At 33.8% G+C, this 18,021-nt stretch overlaps 2 protein-coding genes across 5 annotated transcripts in view; both read left to right on the forward strand.

The window, feature by feature from the left end:
* Positions 1–18,021, forward strand: part of LOC111053018 — a 208,421-nt gene that overhangs the window by 38,032 nt on the left and 152,368 nt on the right. The window lies entirely within an intron of this gene.
* The window catches only part of LOC111062239, a 61,077-nt gene that overhangs the window by 10,450 nt on the left and 32,606 nt on the right, over positions 1–18,021 (forward strand). Inside the window, exons 1-3 of one of the 4 annotated variants that reach the window (XM_039420509.1) lie at positions 3,237–3,258; positions 9,512–9,609; positions 10,701–10,835. In XM_039420509.1, the coding sequence (XP_039276443.1) occupies positions 9,525–9,609; positions 10,701–10,835 (220 nt within the window). In that variant the 5' untranslated portion in view covers positions 3,237–3,258; positions 9,512–9,524. Of the gene's footprint in view, positions 1–3,236; positions 3,259–4,359; positions 4,431–9,058; positions 9,190–9,511; positions 9,610–10,700; positions 10,836–18,021 lie in introns of those variants that run through there. The other 3 variants (XM_039420507.1, XM_039420510.1, XM_039420508.1) reach the window with 3 other exon arrangements.

An 18,021-nucleotide genomic window follows, 5' to 3' on the forward strand; every position in this document is an offset into this window, starting at 1 on the left:
AATTACAAATGAACCTTTTTTGTAGATACCTATTTAATATCTTTATTGGCTTGGCATATAAATATCCCTATAAACGAAAATTTATGCTTCTCTAAATGAAGATTGCAACTCTAAATCTCTATCTCTATATATTATTATATTATATTTATATTCTATTATATATATATATATATATATATATTGTAATATTACATTTTTTCTCACATTTGAATCGAATCTTCAATTCGAGATCTATGGAACTTTATAGTAAATGTCAGAGTCATCAATAGACGGACAAACTTTTTGACGGAGAATTTATTATCGTAAATGTTTGTTGCATTGTTCCATGGTGTCACCGAGGCAGGGTTAACAAATTACTAGATAAATAGTTTATTTAAATAGAATATATATATATAAATTTAAAATAACAGTTTCAAAATAAAGTTTTATTGAGAACAGATGTAGAATGTGAATTCTAAACTTGTAAGTTATAATATTTTGGTGACGTGTCTGTAATGTTGGAGGCGTTGGCTTCGTGACTTGCAACTTAGGTCTTTTCCTGTTCTTTCTTCTTCTGAAAACATGGCTGGCTGTTGTGTGTGTAATTTTGTGCTCTGAATTATTGTCTGTTTAAGTGAATTTATTAATGTTTTAAATTGAGTTTTATACAAGTTTATGGTGTACTAGTTTGTTATTAAATAGCTGTTTGTATTTTCAAGCCAATAGCCACTGTGTTTCAACTGTAAACTAGATAAGTATTTTAGTTCGTAATAACTCTGAAATAATTAGGCTTAAGATATATTTTCTTTGTGTATTTGTATAAATTCATCTGAAGATTATAAGTTAATTTGCTCTGAAAACTGGATTTCTCATTCATAGGCAATAGATCCATTCACAGTTTATCAAGAATCTATTTCATTGGAGCCGACAACTATCCTTAGGTTGATAGGTGTTAAATGCTATTCCAACCGTTTAAGGAAAAATTGGTAGCACGGCAATATATAAGGCTAAGCCCCAACAGACTGGAATCACACCACAGCCAAAACTACTGAGTCTAAAAACTGAAATTTTGCATAATTGTTTATGGTAGCCTCAAAACATCCTCTAAGAAAGGATTTTCAGAAATTTGCCCCCCTGAGGGAGCTGGGGCAAAATGTTGTACTTTTTAACCGTTCATTTCACAGCAAAGTCATAAGGGACTTTTTTGTTCAGCTACGAAAAAAAATTAGATCTATGCATTTCACAGCAGAGTCATAAGGAACTTTTTTGTTCAGCTACGAAAAAAAATTAGATCTATGCAGAAAAATTCTGATCAGGATCACAGGGGGCTTCAGGAGAGGACATTTTTCGAAAATTTCGATGTAAAATCACACTACAGCTCAAACTAATTGGCCTACAGACTTATAACTTTGCACAAATATTCTTCAAACATGCTGGACGCGCACTAAGAACAGATTTTGAGATATTTTGCCTCTAAGGGTTTCAAAGCATGAAAAAGGATCCTATTAAGTAAGGTTATGAACATGGTAAAGTGAACGCCATATGGAACTGAGATAATTGACACATGATATTCTAACATATGTTGTAACATTGGAAAGCTTAAAATAATTTTGTCAATCAGCTGATCAAATTAATTTTTCCCACAGCTACCTCGGAAAGTTGCTGTTCCTGTACTGATTACAATACCCAAAGATTCACTTTTCCGCTCTAGTGCGGGAATAGTTATTTGTGCAACTAGTGCGCAAAGTGACAGTTTGCTGCACCGAAAGAAACGTTTACTGAGTGCAGTTGGTTTCTTGAGTTCAGCAAACAAACTTGGCACACATATTTCACATTAAATTTTTCCTACAGTTACCATTGAATATGAAAAGTGGGTAATTATGGGTAAAATTCCCTGAAATCCATCAAATGTTTTTCTGTGTAATTTTATTATTAATAAAAACCTTAATTTATTTATAATTGAATTATAATGAATAGTAATTCAATTGAAAATTTATCTAACTGCTTGAAGGGGGTTTATCTTATGTAAGCATTGAAATGACTATAATCAAGGCACATAATGGCAAGGCAACGCTGTTCTCCACTGCCATTATAACGTGGGCCTCACTATGAGTGCAGTTACCAACTTAATTTTGATTTTCCTGCACTGGTGCTCCTACTAACTATTTTGCGTTGTCATGCTGCAAATCTGGAGTACGCAAAGTACTCACTTTTTGCACTAGTGTGGAAAAGTGATTCTTTGCGGCCTGCAATCAGTGCAGAAATGCTCACTTTTCAAGGTATCTGTAGGAAAAATTTTTTCTACACTCCAGATTTGCAACATGGCAACACAAAATAGTTGGTTGGTTATATGGAGGATTAGTGCACAAAAAAAAATTAAGTTGGTAACTATGACTGTGGTTAGATTTAGATAAGAATCATTTCAATGGCTACCCTACATTTATGATAAAATCCCAAACTAGAAATCCAAAACAAGAATAATGTTCATCTAAATCATAATCAAATAATCATCATTTTTGACTTCTCATAATTTAATAATAAATAATAGTTCTTTTCTATTGATAATTATTATTTCTACTGCAAGAAATGAGAAAAGTAGCAAATATACATTATAAAATTCGAATTTTGACGTTAAATGATTACCGTTCGATATTCATATAAATAAAAATAATGGAAAACATAGCAATACTACAATAAATATTCTCTGTTGTCTATGTTTTTTTTATAAATATTTTTCAGTTTACTTTGAGCATTTTTTTGGTAATTTGAGCAAAAGTCTAAATTTCTGAATCCTGTATCAGTAGCTGGATGGAACAAACTTAGGCACTTCTCATATTCAATGGTAACTGTAGGAAAAGTTTAATGTGAAATATGTGAGCAAAGTTCCTCTGCTGTGCTCAAGAAGCCATTCCCCCCTCGCCTACGGCTCCTGCATAAACGTTTCTTTCGGTGCAGCAAACTGTCACTTCGCGCACTAGTTGCACAAATATTTATTGCACGAGCTTGCCACATGTGTATTCCATATTGTTGTATGCTTGGCCTCGCAGTTCGGTTTGCGGCTTCTATCAGCTGTATGGAGTCTCATACATTCCGATTGGAAAAGAGCACATCGATTTTCTTTGGTTAGGAGTTTGTTGATAATTATTTTTTCAAATTCAAACTTTATTGCTATCAAAAATCACATTGAAAACTTTCTTAATATACAACAAGATTACAAAAATATACCTACATTTATTTGTAGCACGGCCAGAAAAAGACAAATTTGAGTACCTACTAGCCGTGAGTTCATTTAATATAACTTTTTTTTTCGTTAATATTTTGTGGATAAAAAGTACAAGTTTATGAGAGATGTGAGTAAATCCTTATATTTGATCCAAATGGTTATTCATATTGTAGTAGTCAGGGTCACTGCAATCAAAAGTTTTTTATTCTGTGGCTAATAAATTTCATATGATTGTCCATAATGTATCCAGTGTCCACAATGGAAGTGATTGAACTACTGAAGATTAATGGCTTACTGGTCCCTCATAGAATTTATAGTATTCTGGTGATTGAGCCTGTCTTTTTTCAAAGCGTTGACTATTAATAATAAAGCTTTATTCATAAATAGCTTACCCGGCGAACTTTGTACCGCCAAAATGTCAATGTATCTCATGTCACACTGAACTTTATTTGTTGAATCATGAAATTTATCTGACAATCAATATTTTCATTCACATCTCAATACGGACTTCCTATGAGCTTTGTCATGCAGCATTCATTATTCCGAAAACATATTCTTCTCAATCAATTGGTAATAATATCTATTAGTAAAGTGTTGAATTAGAAAAAAAAGGTTAAATCAGTGTTTCAAAGATGAATTCAATGTTTTCATAGTTTTTGATTGTCAATAGATGGCACAGGAAAAATGCGATGTACGTTGAATCACAGAGGATTTCATAATATTCTTTCCATATTCCATTTTAGGATGAATATAAGCTAAGCTAAATTCAAATAGATTGTAAATTATCCTCTCATTCTTCAGTAATCAATGAATGCAATATGAACAACTCTATTTTCATGAGGTGAATAACTTCTTTTCAACATTTTCCAGTTTCTCAATGGAGTTAAAATTATTTGTAAGATAGTGAAAGTGACATAACCAACATTTTGATTTGGACAGTATAATATAGATTGGAAATTGGACAGTTTTGAGCATGAGCCTGTTGTGCCTTTCCTCATGTCAAGTATTTGTGCACAATGTGAATAAATAAATAGATAAGGAAACATTATCTACACAGCTGGTACCAATCAACTTCACTTCAACTCCAAACTACCGTTTCAATACCAGTACACAATTTATCACAGGGTGACATGTTTATTACAGCTTGTAACTTTAGATGCTAAATCATATTATCATGATCATCTTTCCGTTCTTCAGTAGCCGCTCGGCCGACAATTTCGAAACATAGGTCTGTAAAATAGATTAATACATAATTATTATTAGCCCCCCTACTAAAATTTCTGTTCAGAAAACCATCCCCAATATTCACACAACATATTCCCAAAGTTTCCTGCCGTTATATGTCAAGAAGTTTTCAAGTCTATAGGGAACAAACACACAAACAGACATTCATTTTTATATATATAGATTTACATTCAAATGAAAGCCTCTCTAAATGGAGGTAGAATGATAAGGTTGACAACTTTCAGTTCTGTTGTTTTAACATTTTTTTTTTCAAATCACTTTCGAAAAGTTCATGTAGTACTATACCTACTATTGTTTTTGAGCCACTTCTGGCGCTATCATAGTTTCACCACTATTCTGTTCCACAGTCCTATCTCTTGCAGTCGTTAACTATATATCTATAATATTAAAAAAGTAAAGAACTGGCTTATACACGTACGGGATAGGAAAATTATGTTTGACGCATCATCACGTCTGAACTACTGGACGAATTAACTTGAAATTTTCCATATACATTCTTAATTAACCAAGGATGGTTATAGGCCTATTTTCAATTTTTCAAAATATCATTACGTCAAGTTTTCATTTTGTCAAATTTTGAAATAGCTCCTTGCGGAGCACGGGTTCCTGCTAGTAAGAACATAGTTGGGGAAAAACACACAATTCTGTAGTTTTAGATTTTGGACGGAGTCTAACAAATGCACATCAACCCAGAAACATTCGTTTGCCTGATATTAGTTTCAGTACCGTACACTATTATCTAAACAAGTTTCAATTTGATATTTGTTGTGCTGAAGCTTCAAGAAATACTCAATATCTATAATGAAATAAAGGGAAAAATGGCTTATTCACGTACGGGATAGGAAATTCACGAATTATTACAGGAAATAAAATTAAGGAATAAGACGCATTATCACGTCTGATCAACTGATTCAATGGACTCATTAACTTGAATTTTTGCATATAGATTGTTAATTTACCGAGGATGGTTATAGGTCTATTTTGAATTCGTCAAGATTTCAATATAGGTAAAGTTTTAATTCAAATCAGTTAACCTTGCAGTTTAGTGCACGGGTTAGCACGGGTTACCTGCTAGATAATGAATAATGTCACCTGGTCATATGGGACATATATATGATTCATATATTTATCTCATATTGATCAGGATTTTAGAGTTTTATTTTACGAAAAGTTTAATGAACGGTGTTTCTGCCTTTGAACAGTTTTGTCATCGACAGAAAGATTGTTTATTTCACTTGTTATCAAAATTATTGTAGTTTCTCTTTTGTTTTTCATAACAAACGTGCTGGCTTGTGCGACGGATAAAAATATGTATTTGAAATGGCTTCATGTTTGGCATTGACTGAGTTATATATTAATACCCAAAATTTTTACTAGTCGGTGTGTGAGCTCGTTCGTTAGGACTGAGAGTAAAAGTCCGGCTGTTCTGGTGAAGGGGATAGATTTTGTTCTTGTTTTATAATACAGTTTTCCTGTCACAGTTCGGGCAGTTTAAAGAGAATTGTATTATTGAATAAGAAGGGATCTGAACCCACTTCATTAGATCAGTTTTTTATTTATTTTTCATTAATAATTAACGTCGCGATTAACCAGTGGATGCCAAATTGGGGGCCATTATCATAAAGGTAGGTGACTACTGAGTCATTGTTTTAAATTTTCCATAATCACAACAAATTTAATCTTCACTAGCAGCCAAGCGAGTAGCCCTTGAAATATTCATATTTTTATTGTTATTTCATAATTTATAATTATAATTCTAATTTTTTTGTACAAATAATTTATTGTTTTGTTTTAATTATCAAAACCAGTACGATCATTTCTTGTTTTCATTTCCCCACCTTTACATACTCGGTGTAGGCACATATTGCTTACATATTTGGTGGAGGTTTATCCTGCCGTCCAGATCTTGTTTACATAATTGGTGGAGGCGCCGGGTTGTTGGAGATCGTCGAATTTTCGCCTTCGGAGTATATCGTCGCGAATATACAGGCCAACACTACAGTCACTTGCGAAGGAGGTTCGTTTCATCATCTTCAACCTATTCCGGGAGCAATGTATGTGGTTTTACCCTGTCATTGCGAGATTTCGGTCGGCGGGAGAATAATGGTGAGAAAGACTTTTCCGTGTGACGCAAATGTTGATAAACAACCTCAGGTTCTCCATTACTTACCTTTGCATTGGGTTAAGTTTAATTCGTTGAAAATTGATGTTTTGCAACCGCATTTCAATCCTAATTTTGTTAATTTTAGCGAAATTTTAAAAACTGATATAGATATAAAGGTTCCGGAATTTACAGTTCAAGATGTAATATCGTCAGATATATTTCACAAAGTAGATCTTCCAAATTCTTGGGGAGATGTTGTAAATTCCTCTAGTTTTGTTTTTTATATATTATTGGCTGGTTAGGGTTTTTAACTTTATGCTGTGCATATTTAGGCATCAAGTTGTATGTGTGTAAATTATCTGCTGTAACGGTAGCACAACCCAAGATACATATAATCGATAGTTAGGAGTTATATGGTTACTTTTCGATGGATTAACTGTTTTATTGTTTTTTCTTGACTATATAGTTATGAGTCATAATGTACTTATAAAGTTTTTTTGACATATATATGATTCATATATTTATCTCATATTGATCAGGATTTTAGAGTTTTATTTTACGAAAAGTTTAATGAACGGTGTTTCTGCCTTTGAACAGTTTTGTCATCGACAGAAAGATTGTTTATTTCACTTGTTATCAAAATTATTGTAGTTTCTCTTTTGTTTTTCATAACAAACGTGCTGGCTTGTGCGACGGATAAAAATATGTATTTGAAATGGCTTCATGTTTGGCATTGACTGAGTTATATATTAATACCCAAAATTTTTACTAGTCGGTGTGTGAGCTCGTTCGTTAGGACTGAGAGTAAAAGTCCGGCTGTTCTGGTGAAGGGGATAGATTTTGTTCTTGTTTTATAATACAGTTTTCCTGTCACAGTTCGGGCAGTTTAAAGAGAATTGTATTATTGAATAAGAAGGGATCTGAACCCACTTCATTAGATCAGTTTTTTATTTATTTTTCATTAATAATTAACGTCGCGATTAACCAGTGGATGCCAAATTGGGGGCCATTATCATAAAGGTAGGTGACTACTGAGTCATTGTTTTAAATTTTCCATAATCACAACAAATTTAATCTTCACTAGCAGCCAAGCGAGTAGCCCTTGAAATATTCATATTTTTATTGTTATTTCATAATTTATAATTATAATTCTAATTTTTTTGTACAAATAATTTATTGTTTTGTTTTAATTATCAAAACCAGTACGATCATTTCTTGTTTTCATTTCCCCACCTTTACATACTCGGTGTAGGCACATATTGCTTACATATTTGGTGGAGGTTTATCCTGCCGTCCAGATCTTGTTTACATAATTGGTGGAGGCGCCGGGTTGTTGGAGATCGTCGAATTTTCGCCTTCGGAGTATATCGTCGCGAATATACAGGCCAACACTACAGTCACTTGCGAAGGAGGTTCGTTTCATCATCTTCAACCTATTCCGGGAGCAATGTATGTGGTTTTACCCTGTCATTGCGAGATTTCGGTCGGCGGGAGAATAATGGTGAGAAAGACTTTTCCGTGTGACGCAAATGTTGATAAACAACCTCAGGTTCTCCATTACTTACCTTTGCATTGGGTTAAGTTTAATTCGTTGAAAATTGATGTTTTGCAACCGCATTTCAATCCTAATTTTGTTAATTTTAGCGAAATTTTAAAAACTGATATAGATATAAAGGTTCCGGAATTTACAGTTCAAGATGTAATATCGTCAGATATATTTCACAAAGTAGATCTTCCAAATTCTTGGGGAGATGTTGTAAATTCCTCTAGTTTTGTTTTTTATATATTATTTGGCTGGTTAGGGTTTTTAACTTTATGCTGTGCATATTTAGGCATCAAGTTGTATGTGTGTAAATTATCTGCTGTAACGGTAGCACAACCCAAGATACATATAATCGATAGTTAGGAGTTATATGGTTACTTTTCGATGGATTAACTGTTTTATTGTTTTTTTTCTTGACTATATAGTTATGAGTCATAATGTACTTATAAAGTTTTTTTTTCTCTTCTTCAATATTAAAAAAGTAAAGAACTGGCTTATACACGTACGGGATAGGAAAATTATGTTTGACGCATCATCACGTCTGAACTACTGGACGAATTAACTTGAAATTTTCCATATACATTCTTAATTAACCAAGGATGGTTATAGGCCTATTTTCAATTTTTCAAAATATCATTACGTCAAGTTTTCATTTTGTCAAATTTTGAAATAGCTCCTTGCGGAGCACGGGTTCCTGCTAGTAAGAACATAGTTGGGGAAAAACACACAATTCTGTAGTTTTAGATTTTGGACGGAGTCTAACAAATGCACATCAACCCAGAAACATTCGTTTGCCTGATATTAGTTTCAGTACCGTACACTATTATCTAAACAAGTTTCAATTTGATATTTGTTGTGCTGAAGCTTCAAGAAATACTCAATATCTATAATGAAATAAAGGGAAAAATGGCTTATTCACGTACGGGATAGGAAATTCACGAATTATTACAGGAAATAAAATTAAGGAATAAGACGCATTATCACGTCTGATCAACTGATTCAATGGACTCATTAACTTGAATTTTTGCATATAGATTGTTAATTTACCGAGGATGGTTATAGGTCTATTTTGAATTCGTCAAGATTTCAATATAGGTAAAGTTTTAATTCAAATCAGTTAACCTTGCAGTTTAGTGCACGGGTTAGCACGGGTTACCTGCTAGATAATGAATAACATTTCTGAATTTATCAATCTATATATTAGATCAAATTATGTTGCTACGGTAGTATGTAGAGTTCATATCATACTCTCTTCCACTATGGTGAGTGTCTTCTTAATAATTAAGAGTAATTATTACTAGGATTAGAAATTAATTCACTCTAAATTAGTGGGAATATTAATTAAAGAGTCAATTCTGCTTTTCATAAAGGTACAGTAGCAAATATAAGCCTATTATGATTTCAAATATATTTTCAGATATCTATAGACAATGGTGGCTGGAATTCAGGTTTCTCTTCTGGTCGTCGTCTTACTCTCGGGATACGCTGGACTCAACCGGGCTGATTCAATCATAGGTATGTTTGGAACTGATGGGAAGATCATAGGCCCTAATTTAAGTTGATATTTGCAATGGAAAATTAATGAATGATTATGATCTAAAATTTTTTCGTTCATAATAGTGATTATGAACAAAACATTTTTGTTTACGTAAAAATACCCGTACAGCGAAGAGCTTCTCATCCAAAAAGCTGATAAAAACAAGGAACAAATAATCAAATAGAATAGAAGTTGATATAAAACTCAAATCATGGAATATCAATTTTGAAGAATTTGTTAGTTCGATTTTTTAATTTGAATTATTTGTCTCTCAAATAATTTTTCCCTTTATTACTATGCAGAGTGTATGAGCTGTTCTGTTGGTATAAAGTTTCAAATTCCCCAGTTATGTAATTTTATCAATCTGTTTTATAATGATTGAAAAGGTGTAAATCGATAATGGCTAGGCCTTTAGCTGAAAAAAACCATCAGGCAAAAATTATATCCCAGACACATGAGATGATTTTTAACCAACAAAAACATAATATAATACTCCTGTATCTTGTGAATAAAAATTGTCAGTTTCCTGTAAGTCAATGATATTATATAAGGCTTGTTATGGGTTCAACATATTTCAGCTCACATGACTCTGGTATTGTATTTTATAAAAAATATACCATTTTTTCTCAACATCCAAACAATGTGGGATGATATATTATAGGCTAGTTGCCTATATATAGTTGAAGTTTGTAGATGGGAAAATTTCATTTGTTCAAATGCTATTGAATAAATAATATAATATTAAACGAAAATCCAAATTTAAACACTGTGAGCCATCCCAAAGAATTCTGCTACTGCAAATATCGATAACAGAGTAAACTGCAAATAATTCCGACAGATCATTTTTGGATAGTGGCTTTCATCAAATTTCCTTCTAGCTGTTCACCCTGTTGTCAATATTTGCAGTAGCAGAAGTCTTCGGTATCGTTTACAGCATTTTTGAATTTTCGTTCAATATAATAATAATTCAAGACAAAATTACAAAGTTGAAGAAGTTTTGGGCAATAGCCTGTTTTATCTTTTCAGAATCATAAAAGAGTATCAATTTAATTAGATGATATTATTACAGATGGACAGATTGCAGAAATAGTGGATGATGGTACAGTTCCGGATATTCCACTTCAAGAGGAAGCTATTTGCAAAGAAGGCAAATGTACATTGAAACTCAACATAAGTATACCTTGGGATAAATCCCATTTGGAAGGTATAGTGTTCATTCTGGTTCAAAATATTACTTCAATAAAAATTAATTCAGTTTTTTGTCAAAGAGCATAATACATGCCATAACAGAATCAAGAAACAATTATTACTAAAATCGAATTAGAAAAAAGCTTTTTAATTCATGTTGTCCATATCTTTCACATTTCAAGGCAAAACAATGAATAGTTTCACCGACATGTGGAATTGTAGATCTGATCACCAGATCTAAAAAACACTAAAAATCACAGTAATTTCTTATTTCATTAAAATGATCGGGGGTGAAAAATAACCAAATCGCTTGTGTTATTTCACTCCCAAATGTGACAGAAATATAGTTCACTTGGAGTCACTGAAACGTTTTTGCGTTACCAAATTATGAATGAATATGTTGAGTGTTTATATTAATAACCGTTTGATTCAAATAGTAGGTAATATGACAAAAGCCGGCAGGCTCACTATGCCCGCCTCATCGACAAAAACAACGAGAATTGAGACCTGCAGGCAATCGATTGAGAGTGCTTGCTTTGTTGGCATATCCATCAAGACCATCAATAGTTGCTCGATTCAATCAAATGTTCTGTTTATTTGAAGTTTCCAAACTATATATAGGCTAGGTGTGTCAAAATAATATGAATTCAAATTCTCAAAATGATTTTGAATTCCTATTATTCACATGGTGAATGAACATTATCCTGAAATTAATTGGAGCTCAACGTGGTTGGGCTCAGAGCGCAAAGCCATGTTTGTTTTGATCATATTTGCTGATACTTCAATCCTGATAGGCCTATACAGTACCACCTCATGAGCTTCATGCAGCAATATATACAAGCCGTTCTGTAAAAACCCCTAGAGAAGGCATCACTCTATTTTTTACTCATTTTACATTTTTACTCATTTCACATTTTTTACCCAATTAACATATTTTTAGTAGAGGGAACTTAAGAGTTTAGACAGGTTTTTTTGCTCGAAAATCCCCTCCCCCCTCTCACCCCTCGTCCATCCCGCCTCCCCTTCCCCCCGCCCGCATGGTGGGGGGTGTTCTTAAAAGTAGATTTCCCCTTCCCCTTGTCCAGTGGCGATGAGGGGGATGAAAAGAGAGAGATATATATCTTTCTCTCTCTCTCTTTCTAAAAATAGATTTCCCCTTCCCCTTGCCCAGTATAGATGAGGGGGATGAAAAGAGAGAGATATATCTCTCTCTCAAATAGATTTCCCCTTCCCCTTGTCCAGTGGTGATGAGGGGGATGAAAAGAGAGAAAGATATATCTCTCTCTCAAATAGATTTCCCCTTCCCCTTGCCCAGTATGGATGAGGGGGATGAAGAAAGTGAGGGGAAAAATAATTTCCCTTTGAGGGGGAAAAAATTCCCTTGCTGACAGATTAAAGTGAATCCTTCTCTCTACATCTATGCTGACAGATTGAAGTGAATCCTTCTCTCTACATCTATTGCTATGCTGACAGATCAAAGTAAATCCTTCTCTCTACATCTATACTGACAGATTGAAGTGAATTGAGAAATTCTCTATTGCTCTACATCTAATGCTATACTGACAGATTAAAGTGAATTGAGAAATTCCCTATCACTCCACATCTTTACTGTCATATTAAAGTGAATCCTTCTCTCCACATCTATACTGTCATATTAAAGTGAATCCAGAGAGAGGTCAATGATCTAAGTTCTTTTACATTTTTTATCTGCAATATCGTACAAGCATTTCCAAAGTTCATCGGAATTTTTAACAACAGATAATGCTGAATCATTTGTACAATCATAATGTAGATGGCCGCTGTCTAGTATATCGAGCAATTTGAATATTTCAGATAAAATTGGAAAGTATACATTTTCTGTTTTTGTTAACAGTAAATCAACATCTTGACATCCTGTTGAAAATTTAATATTCTTGGCAATTGAATCAAATTCATTAAATGAAATTCCCATCAAGAGACAAGTTAATTTTTTGAATTTTGAAAAACCATAACACTGCATGTTAACGGCTTCCCAGATGTTTGACATGTGTCTCTGTTCTATAAATTAACAATGTGCAAGTGTTGTACCTACAACTTGAAGACAGTCGTGTCTCGCCTGTATAAAAAAGATCACACCACACACGTTGCTGTTGACACGTCTAGCTCTGACCGAGTACTAAACTAAAAATCATGAGTGGGGATATTGGAATGAAAAATCATTTGAACACAGAAAAAGTATATTTACACATTTCACCAGCACAACTATTCATAATTTCATCTTCAATTCCAATTAACTTATCTATACACAAATTATGAGGATGATAATAACATAGATAGTCTCTTATGTCATTTAAATTAACCGTGCTTAGAAAAATGTCTTTTAATTGTTTCGCCAAACTATAATTTTCATGAGTTGATTTCCTAATTGCACTTTCACACTCATCATACCAATCAATACAGTTTTTCAACCTCACTTCCAACTTGTTGTCAGCGGTCAACCACTTTCTCGGATCCATGATAAGCGAATGAACAAAACTAAGTGTAGGCTGTTACTATTATAGAGTAATTAAGTGGCCTTTCTTCATTAATTGCAGACAGACAACATGTACGTGCTTTATGCAGTCTCAATGCATGCATGCAATAAACACACTGAATCTCTTTCCTGTTGTAGAAGAATCCATAACGAGCAAAGTTTCTTTTCTGCGAATTCATGTACTTCGCGGCCATTTTCATACTTTGCATTCGATTGTTTTCACACATGAAATTATTTGTTTGATACATATTTTTAAACAACAAATAATTATAATGTTGGGCAGAGAACAAAGCACAACTTCCATCTGGTCTATTTTTATGAATGTTACACACACCATAGCACCATGAACTAGTGAAAAAGCTGAAATCGGGTTTTGCAAAATCCTTTGGTATACATTGAACGTTAGTATGTAATCTTCTTAAAAACTTTGCTTTCTCAGTTCCTTTTGTGAAAATTTTCTCATAACCTACAAGGTAATCACGTATTAATGACTCACTGTATTCTAAATCTCCATCCTCCCATTTTATTTTATGATAGTGACGTTCTAACCATGTTACATAGTTATACAATTTTGCACTCAATTCTGTCTTTGCAAATGGTGATTTGAAATGGAATACAATATAATTATTAAACTGATCAATTATGGCAAGTTCTTTCACAATAATTTGATTACAATCTTGTTTAAACCAGTGAAGATCAACTGTAGCAATTTTCATACTTGCTTGCTTGTCCACTTCTTTCTCTTCGGCGGGCTCGTCGAATCCTCCATCTTTCTCCTCCTCCTCACGTTTCTGCTCCTCCTCCTCCACCTGCAGCGGCTTCTGGATCGGTGTACTGCACCTTGGTTCATAATAGAAACTATCGGAATCAAGATCACACTGGATACCAATAGACTGAGTTTGCGCTTTGTCCAAAATATCAGAACACAAAGAATAGGACATTTTAGATGTTACCTGTTTAAAGGTGAAACTGATAATGAACCAAATTTGTCAGAGTGCACACCTTATATAATATTGCAGCCGGTGCACTCTATCAATAAAATTACTGAACTTCTTTCACCATGCTCGTCAGAGGTGTGTACTCCATCACACGATCGCTAATTAAAACGCAATAGGCAGAAGTATTTGCAGGTACTGCACTATTAAATTCCATTTCAATACGAAGATCTGTCGATGATTTCAAATGACTTGCTTGGTGCGAACAGTCCACAACAATCAGCGGTGTTGATTCACAAAACATTTTAAAGTCAATTTCTGTTCCGAGTTCGCTATTGATTGAATGATTATAATACGAGGGCATGAAATCCAAAAACATCCGGTATAATACCTCCTTTTCACCTAGCAGATTTTCATATGGATAATACTCGGTGTTCAAATATACTTTAACATTGTAAATACCGCAGCTATTGAAATTAAATATTGATTTTTTAATTTTATTCTTACGATCAGTTTGAAATGCAATTATAACGTATTTTGGACTATCAAAACTCGATGTGGTGCGAACTGCCCAAGAATGGTTAAGTGAATTTTGCAAATTTGGTAATTCACAAATTTCCCAATGCCGGAAACCTAATTTCAGTGGAGTGTCAGCATCGAGCAGTCTCAATAATTTCAGTCTTACATGATCTTCTAAAGTTATGTAGGGCATTCTCCATTGCAGTTTTGTAATTTTCACACTAACGCTTGTTCCACTTGCGGACTCAACACAATTTAGGTTTGTCGGTGACCTCAATAAGACGAGTTCCTGTTTCAAATTTAAAATTATTCTTTGAAAATCTTCAAAAAACGGGAGGATTAATTTGAGTGGTACACAGAAAGTGAATTTATTATCCGTTAGCTCATATCCTGCTCTGTCAAAACCAGCCAGGTGATATGTGTTTTTATCGAGCATATTCTTCACTAGTATAGCTTTAACTGTAGATGTTAATCCAATCAATCTTGATTTAGAAATTTGCTGACCTGCTAATTCATATCGTATTTTGTCAAAAAGGTTGCCGATTACGTTACTGCTTAATTTATAGTCTGCCGCAACTGGTGCATCAGTTGGGTCTGTTCCCGGTTTTGTACAATATACAAATTATTTTTGTACAATATACAAATTAATATACAGTTATTTTGTATAATAACTGTTCCCTCAATAAATATAAATGATTTGCAAGGTAAAGAATAGACATCTAAAGAATTTATGCCAATACGTGCCTCGTCAGAGTTTTTTATTTCCTGTCCCGAATAAACTGTATGAGTGTGAAATTGGAATTTGGTTATATCATTATAAAACTGAAGGTCTGTCTCCACGTCCAGAATTTCACTAATTGCTGCCGCTCCTCCTCCTAACATTCCGCCAATCAACTAACCGCCAGTCAACAAGCCGACAAAGCACATTTGTTTTTAGGTGTTGACGCTCTCATGTTCGTCTCTCTAATGACATTGCGTGTACACGTCTTATTTGAACGTGGATTGAAAACAAGATAACCCATTACGTTTACTTTTGTTTTTCACGTATGTGCAACCTAATTGTAATTGTATCTCCACGGAAATCAATAAACGATCCGTTCTGGTCTGTTACCTTTACATTAATAGTTTGAATTCGATGCGTATTCAAAGGTACATAAATAATTGGTGATGGTACTTTGTTTATTAAATAGCCGCTAGGAACCTTTGGTGAAAATTCGTAGATTATATGTTTTTGTTTTCCGTCAGAGTAACTACCACATGCTAAATTACACTCGAGTACAATACTACCAATGCTTGTTATGTTAACCAAATGCTGAGAATAATGCCATTTATTTGGTTCCAAAACAACATTATCAAAACCAAGTATCTTACCAATTAAATCAGTACGTGTTAAATCAATGGCTTTATCAGAATGAATTTCAATCTTCATAGTATTTACGTTTGCTCGTATAATAAGTTTATTCTTCTTCTTCTCATTAATATTCAATTTATTCTTTAAAGATTTTATAATATCCTCAACTTCATATGCACCCATATCCAGCTCAATTAATCTATCACCATATTTGAAGCTGGAATTTGTTCCTTTGTTAATGTTTGCAATACTATTGTAACTACAAAAATTAATCAATCCAATTTCCCATTCACAATTTTTATCCAATTCTATAATTTCTTGTAAATGTTCGTAGAGGTTACTTGTGTTAGATCTTAATGTAATAACAACCATCTTGTAATGTGTGTTCAGCACAAACACTTAATTACAACTGATTTGCAAGAAACAATAATGTAAGATGACCACAAAAATCACTATTTAATGGTTGCATGTGCTCTACATTATAAAATATATTTACTCCAATTTCTTTTTTCCAATATTTGTCCAATTCGTATGGCGGTTGTAAATTTCCAATTGGATCAAAATACCAAACAATGGAGCAGACTTTTTTATATGCAACCCGATGTGTGCCTTCCTCGCTTTCCCTCGCTAAATTCACAATGGCATTCTAGTTTTTTAGAATTTTTTTGGGTAATGCATCTAGCATATATATATGCTGAATCTCTTATACCTCTTATATCTCTCATATCTCTTATATATACCTCTCAGCCGAATCTGTAATAATTTTGACCAATCAATCAAATCATAATTACTCATCTCCTTCAATATTCATGTCTTCTTATTCTTCCTACTCTTCTTTGTTGTTCTACGTTTCTTAACTTGTTTTTGAGGGAATAAACTCACTCCATATGATGATGGGGGTGGTGGGGGGGGTGGAATTAAAACCCTCCCCCCACTAGTTATTTGAGGAAAAGGCTTCAAAAAATACCCTTTTCCTGCAATATGCTTTTTCAACTGAGCTATAGCTTTGCGTCTAATATCATTACTATAACTTCTCCTCTCATTCTTCTTCTTCTTCTTCTTCTTTCTCAAAGACCCACCAAATGCCGCTTTAGCTTTCATGACGTTTGTAACAAGATAGCTAAGTGCTTTCTCAGCAGGAGGTGTTTGTGGATTTTTGAAAATGTCCTGTTGCTAGAGCTCTGTCAGCTACCGCTCGAGTTTTATTATCACTATTTTGTGTGTACGCTATATCATGTACCTTACAGGCTCTATCTAATGAATTTATACCTTGATCACCTCTCTTTAACCTTTCATTAACCTTTGTGCCAGGGCCACACCACTGGTATCCCGGAATATGAATTTCATCCTGGAGATTATCAATTACCTTATTTAAAATAGTTGATGTGACATTACCTGCCAAACCTGACACACCCTTAAAAAGTTTTGTCGCTGAACTCAAGATTCCTTTACCTCGTTTCCTCGAACTCTGCTTTCTCCTACATACCATTTTCTCACCTTTCAACTCAATGGTTGAACATTAACTGAGGTTAATTAATTAATTAATCATTACACCAACTTGATCAAAAGAAAATCGAATTGGTTTAATTTTCAATCGAGTTGGAAACGAATTCACATGCTATTGCTATGTGCTTATAACATTGCTTGAATGATAAGAATATTATTTCAAATAACAAATAATCTGAAAAGGTGAAGGCAATTTGAAAAGGGGGAAATGACGCCGCCATCACGCCCACCCACATCTGCAGGAACACGTGCCAAAACAGATGTGGGAGGGAGCGAGTCACCGAAGCGAGCGCTTGGCTGTGTGTGTGTGTGTGTGTCTGTGTAGCAGTAAAGACTACTGAGCATGCTCACAACAAACTATAAAAGGGGCGCTCACCTT

The sequence above is a fragment of the Nilaparvata lugens genome, chromosome 2, assembly GCF_014356525.2.
Source record: "Nilaparvata lugens isolate BPH chromosome 2, ASM1435652v1, whole genome shotgun sequence".
NCBI lineage: Eukaryota > Metazoa > Arthropoda > Insecta > Hemiptera > Delphacidae > Nilaparvata > Nilaparvata lugens.